This window comes from Eublepharis macularius, chromosome 11, assembly GCF_028583425.1.
Source record: "Eublepharis macularius isolate TG4126 chromosome 11, MPM_Emac_v1.0, whole genome shotgun sequence".
Lineage (NCBI taxonomy): Eukaryota > Metazoa > Chordata > Lepidosauria > Squamata > Eublepharidae > Eublepharis > Eublepharis macularius.
In genome coordinates this window covers 85,918,524-85,937,072 of record NC_072800.1, presented here as the reverse complement: position 1 = coordinate 85,937,072, position 18,549 = coordinate 85,918,524, and the positions used below count along the sequence as shown (strand labels likewise).

The following is an 18,549-nucleotide window of genomic DNA, read 5'->3' as shown; positions in this document are numbered from 1 at the left end:
AGCCACAAGGGGAGGAAGGGCATGGAAACAGTGCTGTGGGAAGTTATTTCCCCCCTTTTTAACAACAACAATAACAACAACGTTCAATTTATATACTGCCCTTCAGGACAACTCAATGCCCACTCAGAGCGGTTTACAAAGTATCCACAACAAAACACCCTGTGAGGTGGGCAGGGCTGAGAGAGCTCTGGAAGAGCTGTGACTGACCCCAGGTCACCCAGCAGGCTTCAAGCGGAGGAGTGGGGAATCAAACCCAGCTCTCCAGATTAGAGTCCCAAGCTCTTAACCACTACACCAAACTGAGTATTCTGTGCACATGGAGCAGGGGAAATGTCTCCCTTCCCTTGGAAAATGGAGACAGGAGCCTTTCCTCTCCCTGTGGTGGCTTTCCAAGCCTGTTTGGGCTTTCCTTTATTTTTTTAACAGCCATTCCAAATTGGGTCCAGGGAACTGGGGCCCCACTCATTAAAAACTCACATATCATAGTTTGGCCCGTTGACATCATGCAAAGAGGTTTTAGGAGTTCATACCTTCTGGAGTAGCTTTGTAGCCCTGAGAGCATGGGGGGGGGTGTCCCAGAGGGGCTGTGGCTCAGTGGCAGAACAAGAGCTTTGCATGCGAAAAAGTTGCTGATTCAGGCCCTAGCATCTCAAGCCAAAAGAGCAGGGCAATGTAATGTGAAAGGCCTTTACCCTGAGACCCTGGAGCGGGCAACCTTGATAGACCAACAGGCAGATTCAGTAGATAATAACAATAACAATAACAACAACAAAATTCAATTTATATACCACCCTTCAGAACAACTTAACACCCACTCAGAGTTGTTTACGAAGTGTGTTATTATTATCCCCACAACAAACCCCCCGTGAGGTGGGTGGGGCTGAGAGAGCTCTGAAAGAGCTGTGACTGACCCAAGGTCACCCTGCTGGCTTCAAGCAGAAGAGTGGGGAATCAAACCCGGCTCTCCAGATTAGAGTCCTGCTGTTCTTAACTGACTGACCCAAGGTCACCCTGCTGGCTTCAAGCAGAAGAGTGGGGAATCAAACCCGGCTCTCCAGATTAGAGTCCTGCTGTTCTTAACTGACTGACCCAAGGTCACCCTGCTGGCTTCAAGCAGAAGAGTGGGGAATCAAACCCGGCTCTCCAGATTAGAGTCCTGCTGTTCTTAACTGACTGACCCAAGGTCACCCTGCTGGCTTCAAGCAGAAGAGTGGGGAATCAAACCCAGTTCTCCAGATTAGGGTCCTGCCGCTCTTAACCATTACACCAAACCACTACACCAAAATGGCCGCTTCGTGGGTTCATGTCTTGGAGAACAACTCCCATGCGGGCAGCCACAGACTGTTTTCATTTGCTATTGTCAGCTTTGTAGATGTGACCCCCTCTATGAGAGCCACAGAAATGGACCCCCTGTGGTTAACTGAGCTTCACATCATTAACTGAGGGACTTCTGAACCACAAGGTGTGATCGTATCCACTAGCTCAGGGGACTTTGAAGAGGAATTAGACAAACTCATGGAAATGTATCAATAGTAGTTAACAGGAGGCAATATATCTTTGTTCAGAGGCAATATATCTTTGATCACATGCTGGGGACATGCAGTGTAGTCACCACACCTCAAAAAAGATATTATAGCACTGGAAAAAGTGCAGAGAAGGGCAACTAGAATGATTAAAGGGATGGAACGCTTCCCCTATGAAGAAAGGTTACAGCGCTTGGGGCTCTTTAGCTTGGAGATATGACGACTGAGGGGTGACATGATAGAGGTTTACAAGATTATGCATGGGGTAGAGAAGGTAGAGAAAGAAGTATTTTTCTCCCTTTCTCACAATACAAGAACTCGTGGGCACTCAATGAAATTGCTGAGCAGTCGGCTTAGAATGGATAAAAGGAAGTACTTCTTCACCCAAAGAGTGATTAACACATGGAATTCACTGGCTCAGGAGGTGGTGGCAGCTTCAAGCATAGAAGGGACTGGATAAACATATGGAGCAGAGGTCCATCAGTGGCTATTAGCCACAAAGTATAGATGGAACTCTCTGTCTAGGGCAGTGATGCTCTGTATTCTTGGTGTTTGGGGGGGGGGCAATCAGTGGGAGGGCTTCTAGTGTCCCTTCCCCACTGGCAGACCTCCTGAGGACACCTGGATTTTGGCCACTGTGTGACAGAGAGTGTGGACTGGATGGGCCATTGGCCTGATCCAACATGGCTTTTCTTATGTTCTCTTATGTTCTTATGTAGCGAAACCGTGTCTTTCATTCCCTGCATGTGAACTCCCAGAGATTTCTCTATGCTGTTGGAAACAAGAACCTAGATTTGGTACTCCTTGGTCTCCTCCATCTAAGCAATTATTCATTTGTAAACTCTTTGTGAACCTAGTTGCAAACCCCCTTAAATCTGATGGAGCAATTCTATGCAGAGATAGTCTGGCCTAAACCGCCTGAAATCAATGATCTTAGGCTGGAATAAGTCTTGTGTTGTGTTGCATTGTGAGTCTTCTAACTTAATTGTTTTTGAGGTCCAGGATCAGAACTGTTAAATTATCGTTCTTGCAGAAATTGTTAGCATGAATGAAAAGACAAATGGTGAATTCCATTTGATTTTTTTTTTTTAACAACCATATGGCAACATTTAGCAAATCTGGCATTCGGATGGGGCAATCCTCGTTGTCAGAAATGTATTCCTAGAGCCTTTTTTGATTTTTCAGACTAGATCATCTGGTGTGTGTAGCTTTTCCATAGGCTGCTTTGTACTTCCAGGCATTTGAAGACATCTACCTTGAAGAGAGAAAGAACATTAAAACCATGCTGGAATATGCCGACAGGATATTCACTTACATTTTTGTTCTGGAGATGCTTCTTAAATGGGTAGCTTATGGCTTTAAGAAGTACTTCACCAATGCTTGGTGCTGGCTTGATTTCCTCATTGTCGACGTAAGTATAGCTCTTCCTTCACTTTGGATTAGAGAACCCTGTGGATTAAGTTTGGTTTTGAACTATGATGCATTTCTCGGGGTGACTGTTGTTTAAGTTACGCTTTGCTCCAAGTTGGAGGCGGCTTAAGATGTGTTTCTAGGTGTTCGCCATTCTTTTCAAAATAGAATGAAGTCAACATATGCCAGTCTTGTCACCTTTTATCCCTTGAACCAAATGCCTCAACTCTATATACTCCTTTAAAAGCAGGGCTGAGATGATATAATAATAATAATAATAATAATAATAATAATAATAATAATAATAATAATAATAATAATAATAATAGATTTCTATACTGCCCTTCAGGACAACTCAATGCTACATTTAGAGCAGTTTGCAAAGTGTGTTATTATTATCCTCAAGACAATCACCTTGTGAAGTGGGTGGGGCTGAGAGAGTTCTGAGAGAGCTGTGACTGGCCTAAGGTCACCCAGCTGGCTTCAAGCGGAGAAGTGGGGAATCAAACCCGGCTCTCCAGATTACAGTCCTGCCACTCTTAACGACTACACCAAACAGACCCCTTCACTGTCTTCAGTTCAGTCTTTGAGAATGTTTAGCTATGTGAAAGGCTTCCATTTCGAGGAGGGAGAACAGCGTTGTACTAGAATGACTGACAGAAGAGCAAGAAGCAATGGGCTTAAATCAGAGGAAGCAAATTTAGGCTGGTTGTAAAGAGATGCACCCGCCCCAGCTTTGATAATGGTATTTGCCAGGAAATCTCCTTACCAGGGAGGGGGATACATAAGGATAAAGCCTAGAAGAGTGTTAAGAAGGAGGATAATTGAGAATGTTCGCTGATGCCTCTTAAAATTCCTTTTCACCCTATCCATAGATCCAGAGGAGTTAGCCATGTTAGTCTGTAGTAGCAAAATAGAAAAGAGTCCAATAGCACCTTTAAGACTAACCAACTTTACTGTAGCATAAGCTTTCGAGAACCACAGCTCTCGTCATCAGATGCGCATCTGACGAAGAGAACTGTGATTCTCGAAAGCTTATGCTACAGTAAAGTTGGTTAGTCTTAAAGGTGCTACTGGACTCTTTTCTATCTTTCACCCTGTGATTCCATGAATGGCTGTTTTTTGTGCCTGTAAAGAGTCAAAGGGTAAACTTCACTTCCAGAAATTTGCCCCCAAATGTTAAGTCCCTACAGTTTTTTCAAAAAAATTATAGCTCTCCACATTTTTGTGTTTTTGACAAACGTGTGTCCTGTAGTCCTGGGATTTCTGCCCTCTTTCCCTGGAACCCCAAATCAAATTTTGATCTCACAGTCTGAATTGGTGTATACATTGTAAATTCTGGGCAAAGGATTTGGCAGGTGGGGGGCACACATATTTCTTAAAAATCCCAAGGGAGACATTTATTTGCTTTGTTTATGCTAAAATGGGAACCGGGTAGTCTGTTCTGATTCCTCCTTGCAGGAGTTTTTGGCTTTCACATTTGATTTAGTTCTTCTCTTTTCTCTGGCTGCTTGAGCATCTCCTTTCTTTCTTTCTTTCTTTTTAAAAATACTTTATTTTATTTTGACAGTGTTTGAACAATACAGTTGATTTAACATAACCTTCTAATAACAACTAGTCCAAAAGTAGTCCTGATACAATTGATTATTAATGATTAATTAATGTCAACCCTTGTACTATGATATCTAACCATTAAACATTCGTAAGTAAAATGAAGCATCATAATATTCACTGCGTGGGATGGATTTTTGCACCAAATCATTTTCAGTAAGATATTCCACCACTGGAAGCCAATGTTCCATTAATTGAGACTGGTTGTTTGGAGACTCTGTTTGATCTGATCAGAGAGTTTCTCTATAATGAAGCAATCTCAGACTCATTCCTTCCTCGATTTTTTTGTCTCTCACGCTGTGAAGGAACTGAAGGGAAGAAGGCTGAGAGCCGAGCTACAAGTGACGAATGACACTTGCCTGGCAAGTGAACAGACTCACGTGTATGCCTTCCTGTTCACTTGCCATTCACTTGCGCTCCACTGGAGCGCAAGTGAATGGCAAGTGAACAGGGAGGCATACACGTGAGTCTGTTCACTTGCCAGGCAAGTGTCATTCGTCACTTGTAGCTTGGCTCTGAGATATTTGTGCAGCTTCTAGTTGCATGTCACAGTCACACCATCAGGTCACTTCCACTTCAAACACCTCGCAAATAGTAGCTGAGGCGGAATCTTTTCTCCTCAATGGCTCCTGCTCACTCTCACCTCCTTGAGGTTTCTTACGACATGAATGTTGAAGACTTGCCTACGGACTCTCAATGCATTAGGTGACTTCCAACTAGGCTTGCCAACTCTGGGTTGGGTCATCCCTGGCGATTTGGGGAGTGGAACCGGCGGGGCAGGGTTTGGGGAGGGGAGTGAGCTCAATGGGGTATAATCAGGGGTCATTTCGTAGAAAAAGAGCTGGAGGCACTTATTAGCATAACTCATTAGCATATGCCACATCCCTTGACATCACTGGAAATGTCATTAGCATAGCTGATTTGCATATGCCACACCCCCTGGCATCACCTATCCTGGCTGCTTTGGACCCCATCCTACACATTCAGGGCCAAAATTGGGCCCAAAATGGCAAAAAGGGGCTGAAAACGGCCTAAAAGGGGCCCAAAATGGTCAGGATCGGGCTGCTGCTGAGCGGGAGAGTGATCCACCACCCATCAGAGGCCTGATCCTGGCCGTTTCGGTCCCAATCCAGGCTGAAACGGGCCCAAAATGGCCGAGAGTGAGGTGGGCACATGTGACCTCTTTGGGGAACTTCTGGAACTGCATTCCTGTGCATTCCTCCTCAAAATGAGCCCTGGGTATAATGCTGAAGAGTCCACTCTCCAAAGCAGCTTTTTTTCCTCCAGGGGAACTGATCTCTGTTGTCTGGAAACCAATTGGAATACCAGGAGATCTCCAAGCCCCACCTGGAGGTTGGCAATAGACATGGGCACGATCCAAAAAATAATCCCGATTTAGCTGATTGTGATTCCGCGACGGTGCCGAACCCAGGTACCTGAACCTCACCGATCAAGTCCCATTTCCGATACAGAATCGGGAATTGGGAAGGCCGACATGGGAGGGCGCCCCACGGTTTCCAGCGCTAAAGGAATGGTGGGTGAGGAGGATGGTGGCCGCCGGGCCTGGCAGGCCCATGGAGGTGGCGGCGAGCCGCCTCCCTTCAGGGGGCGGGGGGTCTGTCCCCACAGGAGTGTGCCGGTACTGTCACGGGGGGGGGGGGGAACCAGAGGAGATAGCTCCCTATTCCCTAATTCCCTATCCGCTGAAGCCCAAAGCTAAAGCTCCCCCTCTCTCTCTTGTGCTTTCTCTCTCCAAAAGCGCAAGCGACAGCTCGCCTCTGTCCCACTCCACCCGCGAGCGGAAAGTGAAACTTTGTTGCACAGCACATGGCTATTTATAAAGCCTGGGTCTGCTACGCAGGAGGGCTGTGTTTGGCCATAAGAGCTGCCTCTCAGGCTTTGCAGGGATGAGATTCAAGTGCCCATGGCTACAGAAGAACACCCCCTTCCCCCGCCCTCCCCTCTCTTCTCCCAAATGGACAAGACGGGCGCGCGCTTTTCTGGCTGCTCCGTGGTTGGAAGGAAGCCCTGCTGATCAAGGAAAGCTGGGCTTCCATTCGCGTTTCCAGGGCGACAGAAGGAGGGCAAACAGCTCCGGCATTCCCCAGGCTCCGTTTCCACGGGGCTCCGTTCCCTCGGGAACAGATGGCTGGCGCCAGACTGTCTGCAGACTGCAATCCCGAACGTAAACCGATCGATCCGATCGAGACCCGATAGAGCGCCCCACCCGAGCGCTGAACCGGGAGCCGTGGACAGAACCGATCAGCCCGGTCCCAATGGTGCAAATGCCAAAATCGGGGCAATTTTCAGTCCATAATTCCCATCGTGCCCATGTCTAGTTGGCAACCCTCCTTCCAACACTGTACGAAAACCAGAGGGGAAGGTGCAGCTATTTCCCTTTGCCAAAACAATGACAGAGGATCTGAAGTTGGCTGCATGGTGTGTTAAAGACCCAGCTCTGAGTTGGGTCTTTAACACTGATTTGTGCATGTGGGAATAACAAAGCCCAGTTCATCCTTCCGGATTACTGCAACAGAATCCCCCTTGCCAAGCTGGACATTAGAAGTGCTACAATAATACATCAACTGAAGGCTATTTTTGTTCAGTAAGGAATCTCTGAAAGAAGAGTTCTGACAATGGGCTGAAAGACAACATAAAAATGCCTGTTTTGCCCTCCCCCAAAGCAGTTAAAATTATACACTATTCAGAGAGCACCAGACCAGCTGAGACAGAAAAACGAGTCGCTGGCAAAGCACACGCTGAATCAAACAAGGCAGGTCTTGACAAAATCCTTCCTTTGAGTTTTCCTGGCTGACTTACCTGACATGACCTCTCTTTTGAGTGCAGTCCTTTCTGTAATCTTGAAAATGAGCTTGTAAATAGGTTACAGAGTAGAAAAATGTCAGAACATTGCTGTATCCTTTCAGACTGGGACTTTGAACATTATCGCTATTGTTCTAAGAATCCTTTCCAGATTTCAGAAATTGGCTAAATAAATATAAATTTCTCACTTGCTGTGGATTTTCGCGCTCCCCATCAGTTCTTTGCCCTCAATAATTTCCTGTGTGTCTCCCCTTAAATTTCACTCCCTTTCCTCTTTAGATGGATTCCACATTTATCGCCAAGCCAATTCCTGATTTTATTTCCAGTGCATAAGTTAAGGGAGAACTCACAGTTAAGGAGCGAAAGTCACTTTGTGGCCTGAAGGCTTCTTCGCACATTCCTTTTTTTCTAGAGGGGCACCTCACATTTTCATATAAGTACGTTTGGAAATGCAGCCAACATGGAGTTTGAAATCATGTGCTTTGTGCAGACGTGCTAAAAGCCAAACTAAATGTGACATGTGACATGACTCAGGACACGGGTGGCCATCCTGACTCATCGTCACACTGAAGAATGGTGCAGGTTAGCTTAAAATTGCGCCGCTGTTCTGTAGAGGTGCAGAGCGCTGTGAGAAGGGAAGAAGAGCTCGCTTTTCTCCTGTTCCGTTTTTGCCAGTGGGAAGGGAGCTCTTTGCCCCTTTCTCTGGCTCCACATGTCCTTGACTGCACCTCCTTGCTGGCTGATTCCGCACACATTGGATAATGCACTTCCAATCCTCTTTAGAGGTCATTTGGAGCTGAATTTTTCATGTGTGAAACAAAAAAATCCACTTCTAAATGATTGCTAAAGTGCATTGAAAGTGAATGATCCAACGCGTGTGAAATCAGCCCACTGAGTGCACACTGAAGATTCTGTTGGGAAAGTTCAGAGTCACTGCTGCTGTTTGGTTGAGATGGTAGCAGTACCATTCATGCTGATCGTGCTCCTCCATGTAGCCTAGCACCAGTTCTCAAGGGGGTTAGCTACCTGGATGTGTTTCGTTGCCGGGGTCTGGCCAGACCAAAGCACTGATCTTTTTCAGTGCACTACATCTGGAAGCACTCTTAGTAAACAGGAATCATCTATCAGTGACTGCGTCCGTGCGGGCACGGTTTCCATGTACTTCTCGCACGTTACTTTGCAGCTTATTTGTCACTCAGACAGCAAGCCCCTTTTTTTCAGCAAATGCTCCAACGCCTTCCCAACTTGTTTCCTGGAAAGCTCTGCCTCTTCCAGGATTTTCATGTTAAATTTAGAACGTCTGGCTGCCGTACAAGATTTTTTTAAAAAAAAGAAAAAGAAAGCAAACAAATCCGCATACATACAAGTCTGGGCGAAAAAGAAAGTCTATCATACAGTGGATGGGAAGCCTAGCAGGTTAACAACATCTTATTCAGGAATTAGATGGAATGCCTCCCTTCTGCGGAATCATCTTTACAAAAACATCCCATGCGAGGGTAAATATATTGATGCTTTGTAATGACTTTAATTGTTTTCTGAATTTCTTTCCCCTGTTGATTAGCAAGATGGAGGTTTGTATTGCCTTGGCAGTAATTGTGCAATCTGCTGTAATCAGTTGTTCTCAAACAGCTATCCCTGAACTCAATTTGTGTGTTTTTCCCCCCTTGAAAGAAAGTATTGAATTTTCAACACATCTTTGTTATGAGAGAAGAATACAACAGACTGGTCCATGAACAATGTGGTGTCAGATCCACGCATAACAATGGTTCTACTCTATTGGAGGTGCCCTTCACAGGCGCTGAGAAAGGCAGGTCCAAAGCTGAAATGCACGGGCTTTCCCCTTCCCTGACTGCACAGAACATTGTCCAAGAGATCTGTCGCAGATTTTGTCAAGCAGATATGGGCTGGCTGAAATTTAAATTTCCAGGTGAACTACAGCATGCAGGGAACAGAGGTTTGAGTATCTCCCTACACTATTTTCCTGACCTGAAACAGCCCTTGAAAGTGGCTATTTACTAATGGAATACACACAGGATTCCATAGTGGGGCAAATATGGGTTCCCTAGGAAAAATTGCAAGGGGGGAGGCTTAAGTCTTCTGTGGGTCTGCTCTGCATGCTCTTACATGCTTTGGAATTTAAGTTTCTCCCCGAAACTCCAGCTGACATCTGCTTGACCTGGAAACTGTCAGTCTATGGAAAACAGGATATGTTGAAGTTGACTCCCATCCCCTTGCAGCAAGAAATCCAAGCTCTCTTGAGTCAAAGGTTCTTTAATGAGACATCCTAGCTTCAGCATATATATGCCCATAGGTTACACAGAGGCAAGTAAAAGGAGCTGGCTGTACACAGGTCTCTTGTTGAGAATGACGTACTGAGTGCTTGTTACAATATCTCTATCCCTCTACACAGGCCCCCCACCCTCAATGCCCGTCCAGCTGGGTATAGTCAGTGGGAGAGCAGGAAGGAGCTGTCCGTCCCAGATAAGAGCTCAGCCGTCCCGGGAACTAGACAGCAACTGTGGAAAACAGACACATGAGAACATACTGCAATATACTCAGAGTAGGCAATATGGAGGGACTGTGGGCAACAGACCTGACAGGAACCTGGGAACAATGTACTGTGCAGTTGTCCCTACGTAACTCTTAGGGTTGCCAGGCAACTGGTGGGGACAAGGGGGGGGTGCCTCTGTGACATCAGCAGCCTCACTATGTCACTTCTGGGAACAACCACTGGTTGCCTGGCAACCCTAAGAGTCATGTAGAACAACCCAGGAGCAACAAAGTATAGCTCTAGGATTCGCAGGAAACTCTATGGCAAAACAACCGCTAGCACAAAAGATATGACATGACATCATAAAGCTGTGTGCTACCATTGGCTGCTATTAATAAGGATGAGGAAACTCAGACTCCCTTTTCAGGCAAGCTGGCCAATGGGAGGTTGACAGTGGCCAGCATCGTAAAGGGTCGCTTAGATGTCAGCAAGGCTACACAGCTGATTTCTTTATTCTTCTGGCTGCAATTCCTCACGCTGCTAGAAGCTACCCCTGAAGATGGCTAGAAAAGCAATCAAGATGGGTGGCCATGTGAGTCTGTCTGTATCAGGAGAAAAGAGCAAGAGTCCAGTCCAGTAGCTCCTTTAAGAATAACAAAATTTGTGGTAGGTACCTGAAGAAGTACCTGAAGAAGTTATCTGAAGAAATGAGCTGTGACTCACAAAAGCTCATACCCTTCCACTAACTTTGTTAGTCTTGTAGGTGCTACTGGACTCTTGCTCTTTTCTACTGCTAGAAAAGCAATGCACATCTATCCATCTTTTTACCCCCAAAGTGGATTTTTTGTTCGTTTATTATATTTACCCCTCCCTTCCTCCAAGAAACTCAGGGATGCTAACATGTTCTCTCTCCATCCTATTCTGTCCTCCCAACAAATCTTTAAGATAAATTAGGTTTGGAGAGAGAGTGATTGGCCAAAGTTCATTCAGTGAGTGGCATCAGGACTCACAATTCTCCCTGGTTTGAGTCTGACCACAACATTACATTATTTGTCTGCATATTTGCAACAGATCATGGTTCTGAATAAAGCCACATGTTTTCCAAATAGGTATCATGAAGTTTTTAAAAAGCAACAAAAAAGAAATAATGTTCAGTCTTTCGCCCATCGTGAGGAAGCATGTGCAATACATCTGGTCTTGGGGTAATGGCTTGTGCAGTATCAATATTGAGTAATGAAACATCTGAAACATGAAGAATGCGTATCGGGAGGTGCAATGTTAGCTGGGAAGGGTAGTTTAAAAAGACAGAGCTGGTGGCAGGGAAAAGGCTTTGCTATACACTGGAGCTGTGTGAAGGGGCTGTGAAATGCCAGAAGGGAAACTTCAGCCCATTATAACCTCTCCAGGTCCAAGCCCAGCTCTGGAAGGCAGCTCCAGCCCATTTCCATTCCTTGCAGCCCGCTGGTTGCGGATCCCACACAGTTTTAGACTGGAGAGGTGAAATTGACAGTGCCTTTGGGGAGGTGAAGATGAAATTAACAAACCCTCTGAAGAGCGATCTCCACCTATCTTTTTAAACTACGCTTCTCAGCTAACATTGCATCTCCCTACACTTGACGAACATGCACCAACGTGTCTCATGTAGAGAGACTCATAGTTAGCATCTAAATGGGAACTGTTGTAAGCAACAACGAGCCAGTCAGATGAGAACTGGTGATCCAGAGCAATGGAGCACGGTGCATAATAGCGAGCTAGTTAGCACATTGAATGAAGAATAATGTGCACATGCCAAGATGTAAAATGACATAATGAGCTGCCATACAAACTAAGCATTTGGAAAATCCTGTCACTTACAAAAATGGCACAAATGCATTTGCAGATAAATATCCCAAACATGCAATGCCGCTTTTTGGTGAAGTGGATATACCCATAGAAATAAGGCTGGTGGCGTGCACTTCTACTGGTGGCTTGATCAGGTGACAAGGAGATCTGCAATTATTGTAGGGGGACAGAGTGTGTATGTTTGGTCTAGAAGCCCATCTTCTTGTGCAGATGCTTCCTACACAGTGTTGTCAAGCATAGCTGAGATATGCAAGTATACAACCAGAAAGAGGGGGAAATTGTATATCGTAGTAAATGTAATCTCTCATATAAACAATGAGAGATTTGTCACTATACTGGCAGATTCACAGTCAGTGGTGCTAAAAGAAGCATTTACGAATTAGCCTGCAGGCAATGCAAGTTTTCTGCTAAGAAGTTATTAACGCCAGGTAATTTAACAGATTCGGCTGTTCCTCTCAAAAGTGCTGTATAAACAGTTTCAGCATTTGCATCACAGCCTCGTTCCTTGTCGCAACTGGGTGGCAATTGTCTCACTGTCGTTTGTCCTTGGGCGTTAGAGTTAGCTATTCTGCAGTACCCCAAATTGAATATAAGAATGTACGGGGAAATGTTTCATTATACCAAATTCCGCTTTTCTGGTCACTGAATCTAAGAGCCAAGCTACAAGTGACGCCTGACACAGGTTGGACACTTGTCAGCTTCCCTCAAGTTTTGATGGGAAATGTAGGCATCCTGGAGAGATGTAATGGAGAACCAAGCTGTAAAACCAGGACGCCTACATTTCCCATCAAAACTTGAGGGAAGCTGACAAGTGTTCAACCTGTGTCAGGCGTCATTTGTAGCTTGGCTCTAAAGTTACCTTGACACAGGTCTCTCCCCCCCCACACACACACACATACAAACACACACGTACAAGTAGAAACTACACAGAACGGCCTATAGATTTTTCAGTGCCATCACCCTAGAATAGAAATATTCCTCAGAATTAAACCATTCGAATCGAATCGAATACCTTTATGTAGCTGTGTAGAAAATAATATATAAATATAAATTAAACCATTCCTGATAGGAAACTAGATACCCATCTGCTGAGTTGAGGGGGGGGAGGGGGAATGGGGAACGGGACTTCACTGCCCCTTGGGAAACGTTTCCCGTATGCACAGCTATTCTTGCGGGCGGCGTCAGTACTTCTTGCTCTTAAAAAGCAGCCTTCTTGCTTCCTGGGCTTTTGTAGTTTGCCCCAAGTTTCCCCTCTCGATGGTAGCCTTTCAGATAGATAAACAAAGACTGGGTCATCACCTCTCCCTGCGCCTGCTTTTTCTTCTTTTACACAAAAAGAGCAGGGACTGTAACAAATTTGGCAGAACCGATTTTCAACGCTTGTCAGAGTTGTGGTGGTCCATTGAAAGAATTCAAACGGATCTGACTGGAATCAGTTTAACGCAAAGTGACTATGGCCGTTTTCACACTGCTTACCGGCCACGGAACATCACGCCGAGCTCCGGAACGACAGCGTCTTCCTGGTGCGATTTCGCGCGAGAACATACGAAATTGCGCCAGGAAGACGCTGTCGTTCCAGAGCTCAACGCGATGTTCCGTGGCCGGTAAGCAGTGTGAAAATGGCCTGCATAAGGGTGTTTTGTGGTGGAAATAACAACAACATACTTTGTAAACCGCTCTGAGTGGATGTTAAGTTGTCCTGAAGGGCAGTATATAAATCGAATGTTATTATTATTATTATATAATGCGAGTTAAGATCAAAGAATGGTCTTGTGAATCCATCTCTGCCTATTTATTTATTTATTATTATAATAATATATTATCATCTCCTTCCTTTCCCTAGCAGCTCAAGGTGGCAATCAAATTCTGATATTTAACAGCATATAATTAAAAAAAAACTTGCCCCACCCTGCAATGGTCCCCATGCATTTCTTTGCAGTTTCCTACTGGCTCCTTAATCCAAGCCGCAATAATTTCTTTTTTTATATATATATATTTTTATTATTTTTAAAAGCCGCAATAATTTCTTGGGGGACTGAACATGCGGGGAGCTAGTGGCCCACCAGGGTTCATCAATAATAATTAATAATAATTTATTCAATTTATAGCCTGCCCTCCCCGCAAGTGGGCTCAGGGCGGGTTACGACAGTATAACAATACAAGAATAAACATAAACATTTAGATACATTTAAAACCTCAGTATATATATATATATATATACAGTCAAAATCCTAGGATGTCAGCCTCCTCCACTCTTTCCCAATCAAAAATGTAACCGGGGTGAAGGAAAGCTGAACTGATGTCACCATGGTGACTACGTATATGGGGGGGCAGATAATTATGTGCCCCCCCCCCTTGACAGGAGACCAGTAGGGAGGCATTTCTAAGAGACCCTAGACTGGCCTCAGCCATATGCCTGACAGAACATCCTTGTCTTACAGGCCTGCCGAAGCGATGTAAGATCTTGGCGGGCCCAAGTGTCCTCTGACAGAGAGTTTCACCCGGTTGGGGCCTGGTGGAACTCAAGTAGTCTCGGCCAGCAAGACTCCCTTCCAATCATAGATTAGATAGAAACCTACAGGTGATTTATTTATTTGAATAACAATGACTTTCGCCAGTATTTCTTGGTCTTAGATGAGCCAGTATATTTAAAGTTTACATTTTATGTCTTCGTGTGTATATGAGCACTTGAAAAAAATTAGACACACTGTGAAATGCCCAACAAATGGTAAGAATGTGTATGGAAATATATCATAAAGGTCAACTATAGCTGGAGTAGGTGGCTGAGTGCTGGTTGATGCTCATCTCTCTGTGTCTACATTTCTTCTTTTGTGGGCTTGTTAAGTATGCCATTCTTTGCCCTTGGTTGCTAGACATGCAAATAGGTCTGAGAAGGGAGTGGAGATTAGTGTAAGAACAGTTGCTGATGTCATACCGACACTGATTGCTTCCTAAAGCAATGATCTTGGCTTATGCAGTTCTGACAGGTAAAGGGTATTTGAGTGTTTCTTTCCCTGCCAACGACTACTACTTTCCCCTCCAGTAGTACCTCTCCACCCATATAGGTTTGGGTCTGGAAAAGACAGGCCAACAGATGTAGAAGACATTACTGTGCAAAATACCAAATAAAAACTTTAGACAACAGTCCAATGTATATGGCATTTAAAATCTTCCCGTTTCTCCTATGTGGATCAGTGACATGAGATTTATTTCCCAAGGCCTAAAAAGCCCTATAATAATAGAAATGTTGTATCTTTCCAATATGAGCTGGACCTCCACCTTAAAAAAATGTGTGCAAGTTTTGCAATCCAGGGCCTTTTCTACAAAACATTCCAGCTGGTTAGGATTATGGGTGTGACATACATAGGATGACAGAGGATCGAGCCACCGTTTTGGAAAGAATCAGGCTTTAGCAAGTTGGGGGAGAGAGGGTGGCTGGAGGGGGAAGCGCTCTTTGAAAAGTGCTGACATCTAGTTTAGCCTGGCCAATGTGGGGCAGTCAGCATGGATTGTGAAAGTTGTTTGATTATCTTCCCAGGTCACATTTAATCAAGTCTGTAGCGCCAGGCCCACACTGTGGTGGTTTCTCCTATAAATAAAGTTGGACAACGAGAAACAAAATATCTTCTAAATCATCAGCCAGCATGTTTAGACTGCTGGCCTCAACCTGTGAGGCTGTCTCCAGTCTTGTAAACCGTTGCCTGCTACTGCAGGGCTCTGCTGCTTAATCTTCAGAATAAATACCTAATGCAGTGCCAATTGAGCACTTGGGGTGCATTTTGAGGTTTCAGATTAATAAAATGGGCAGTTCTGTTAGTCTTACAGAAAGACAATCGCATTCCAAAGATAAAACAGATAGAAGAATTCTATGCAGCTCAGAAGCTAGTTATCCTACTAAGAGAGAAACTACATGAGACACCTGGGCACATGTCAGGTCCTGCAAGGTTCCCTGGGTAGTGTAGTCTTACAAAGAACAGCCGCTCAATGCAATTCTCCGCTGGGGGAAGAGCGATGGGAGGGATTCTGTCTCTGTCTCTTGCAAAAGGCCTTCACTTGGGTTTTCCTCCAGGAGCTCGGGGGTGGGGGGGAAAGAAAGAAAATCTGCAATGCAATTCTCTGCTGAGGAGAAGAACGGTGGTGGAGATTCACACTCTCCCTCTCTCTTGCAAAAAGCCGCCCTTGAATTCCTGCCTCCTGTTACGTCCACACACACCCCGCCCCCGAGCTCCCAGAGGAAAACCCGAGTGGATGCTTTTTGCAAGAGACAGAGACAGAATCCCTCCCATTGCTCTTCCCCCAGTGAAGAATCGCATTGAGCATCTGTTCTTTGTAAGACTACACTACCCAGGGAACCTTGCAGGACCCAACATGTGAAGAACACATGTCAGGTGTCTCATGTAGTTTGGCTCTAATTCAGTGGAGTTCAAACAGCGAGGCTCAGAAATTCAGCTGTATCCCAATTTCCTTTTGGGAATTCCTGAGCTCGGCTGTTTTGACTTAAAATTCTCCAGGTTAATCAAAACTAAGTCTCTTGTGTTGGATGTGGACAAAATTTTTCCAGTGCCAGAATGGAAGCATCCTTCCCTACCTCTTCCCACTTCAGCCTACTGATCTCCTCAAAACATTGTTTCTTGGGGTATGGGGGACCCCAAGCAGCAGGAAGGGGGAATTGATGGCAATTGCCAGTTTAGTCGGGATCCAATTCTTTATTTTTGCCTAATTCCCAGCTTTATCATGCCAACTATTTCCCATTAAATTTCTCTGTTTTTAACAGTCTGTTTGCATTAATTGCATACCAAAGGAATATATTGCATTCATAGCATAAAATAATTTATGAATTCCGGAAAAGAAACAAAACAAACTGAGCATCAGCAAAAAGAAAAAGTGCAAAATGATAAGGTTCCAACAACAACTTATGGAAAGAAAAATAAATGAAAAATGACGCTAGATTTTTCATTCTTTGGTCATTCTGAATTCTGTCGGAGGATGCATTCAGGAAACCATGCCCCCCCAAGAGACTTTGATTTCTGCAGTGGGAATCAAGTGAATCTGGGTTTTCTGTTGGTTAGTCTCCACAACTATTAGTGGGGCAAGCTAGATTTTTGCTGGCCGAAGTCATTAGTCAATTGTGTATTGGATCCTTTCAGAGAACCTAGTATTGCTTGACTACAGCAGAGCTCAACAGGTGTGGCGGAAGGGAACCTAGGGCACAGTTCACATAACCCTTTCAAGGCGATGAGAATGAAAGATGAACACTTGGGAGTAGTGGAATTATTTCCCGTAGAAGCAACCTTGTTGACCTTTGCTGTTCCAATGCAAAGTGCTGTTCCACTTTTCGCACATTTGTGAACGAGGGTTCGGTGGCATGTCGCACCATGGTAGAGCAGCCACTTCATTATAAACGCATGATGCGTGTTTGTTCATAACTCACATTCTCACTGCCTCGAAAGGGCAGACTTCACCCCGACTGTGCTATTTTCTCTGCTTGTGTGTTTTGCTCGTTTTGACCATAATTTCAAATTCCATTCGATCTGCACAGATTTCAGTAATTTGCCTGATAGCAACACTTTTCGGTTTTGACCACGTGGCCGCTATGAAATCTCTCAGGACGCTGAGAGCCCTGAGGCCTCTCCGAGCCTTATCCCGATTTGAAAGCATAAGGGTAAGGCTTGTCTTTCAGTGTCTATGGAGTGTGGCTTGCACCTTAAGTAATGAAATCCTCTCTCTTTTTCTTGCAGCAAATATGCCATCAAGCCTTTCCTTAAGGTGGCACATGGCGATCTCCGTTGCTAGCCCTGAACAGTCAAATTAGACTTCTTCATAGTCCTTTAGAACTGACCTGCATAACTTGTAATTCACCAAGCCAAACGAAGCCCACCAGCTGTGTATAGGAGCTTACTGAGAAACTTGGTCTGCAAAAATAGATGTGTGTGGGTCTATGAGCTACACCTGACAGGTCACACTATATGGCTAGTGTCTGTGTCTGACTTGGTGGCTCACAAGTTGTGCATGCTGATTTCGGAAGGATGACTATAGTAAACAGATCCAATGACAGTGTGTGTGTGAGGAGTACAAGTTATTGTGGAAATATATTTGAGTGACAGTTTAGTTGGCATTGGCAACGTTCTAAAAAAAGGGTCGTAATAAATGGTTGGGTCTTGCAAAACCTACGAGCGATTCATCTTGAGAGCACAAAATTACAGTGTTCGCATAATTTAATAATGGGAGAAGCACCCACGTCGCCGCTGCTTCTGTTCAGTTGCAAAAGAAAAAAGAGAGAGAGAAAACCCAAGTCATTTTAAAAAAGACTGCCGTTCCTTGACTGCCAACTTTTGATGCCTGTCGGAGCTCCATGTGGTCACCTTGAGGAAAGAAGACAACAGAACAAGATAGAGATTCCAGTCAGAGAGAACACATTGTTACCGGTTTCTACGTCTCATGGATCCATCTTGAATTTGAAAATCAATGGTTCTGTGTCCCAAAGCACTTGCAGAAAGGATTTTTATATGTATGCATGCTGCGTTAATACCACTTTTTCTTCCATTTAGGCTCTTCCTTCATCTATTGATTAACAAGGTTTATCTTTCCAGGCAAGGAAGCCAGAGAAGAAAAGCCCACTGGTCGGATTTGTGCTAATAGTTTGGACTTCTCCTCTTTTGTGTCTCCATTCAGGTGTCTTTAGTAAGCCTCATAGCTAATACACTTGGATACTCGGAAATGGGTCCCATTAAATCCCTTAGGACTCTCAGAGCTCTGAGACCCTTAAGAGCACTATCACGATTTGAAGGGATGAGGGTAAGATCCAATTACAAAAAAAAAACCCACAAGACCCGTCATCAAAGCCCATCT

At 44.7% G+C, this 18,549-nt stretch overlaps 1 protein-coding gene across 2 annotated transcripts in view; it reads left to right on the top strand.

Annotated features, from left to right (window-relative positions):
- Positions 1-18,549, top strand: part of SCN5A (sodium voltage-gated channel alpha subunit 5) — a 306,477-nt gene that overhangs the window by 245,697 nt on the left and 42,231 nt on the right. For both annotated transcript variants that reach the window (XM_054990894.1, XM_054990895.1), the window contains exons 20-21: positions 2,761-2,934; positions 18,373-18,495. In XM_054990894.1, coding sequence (XP_054846869.1) covers positions 2,761-2,934; positions 18,373-18,495 — 297 coding nt within the window. The remainder of the gene's footprint in view (positions 1-2,760; positions 2,935-18,372; positions 18,496-18,549) is intronic.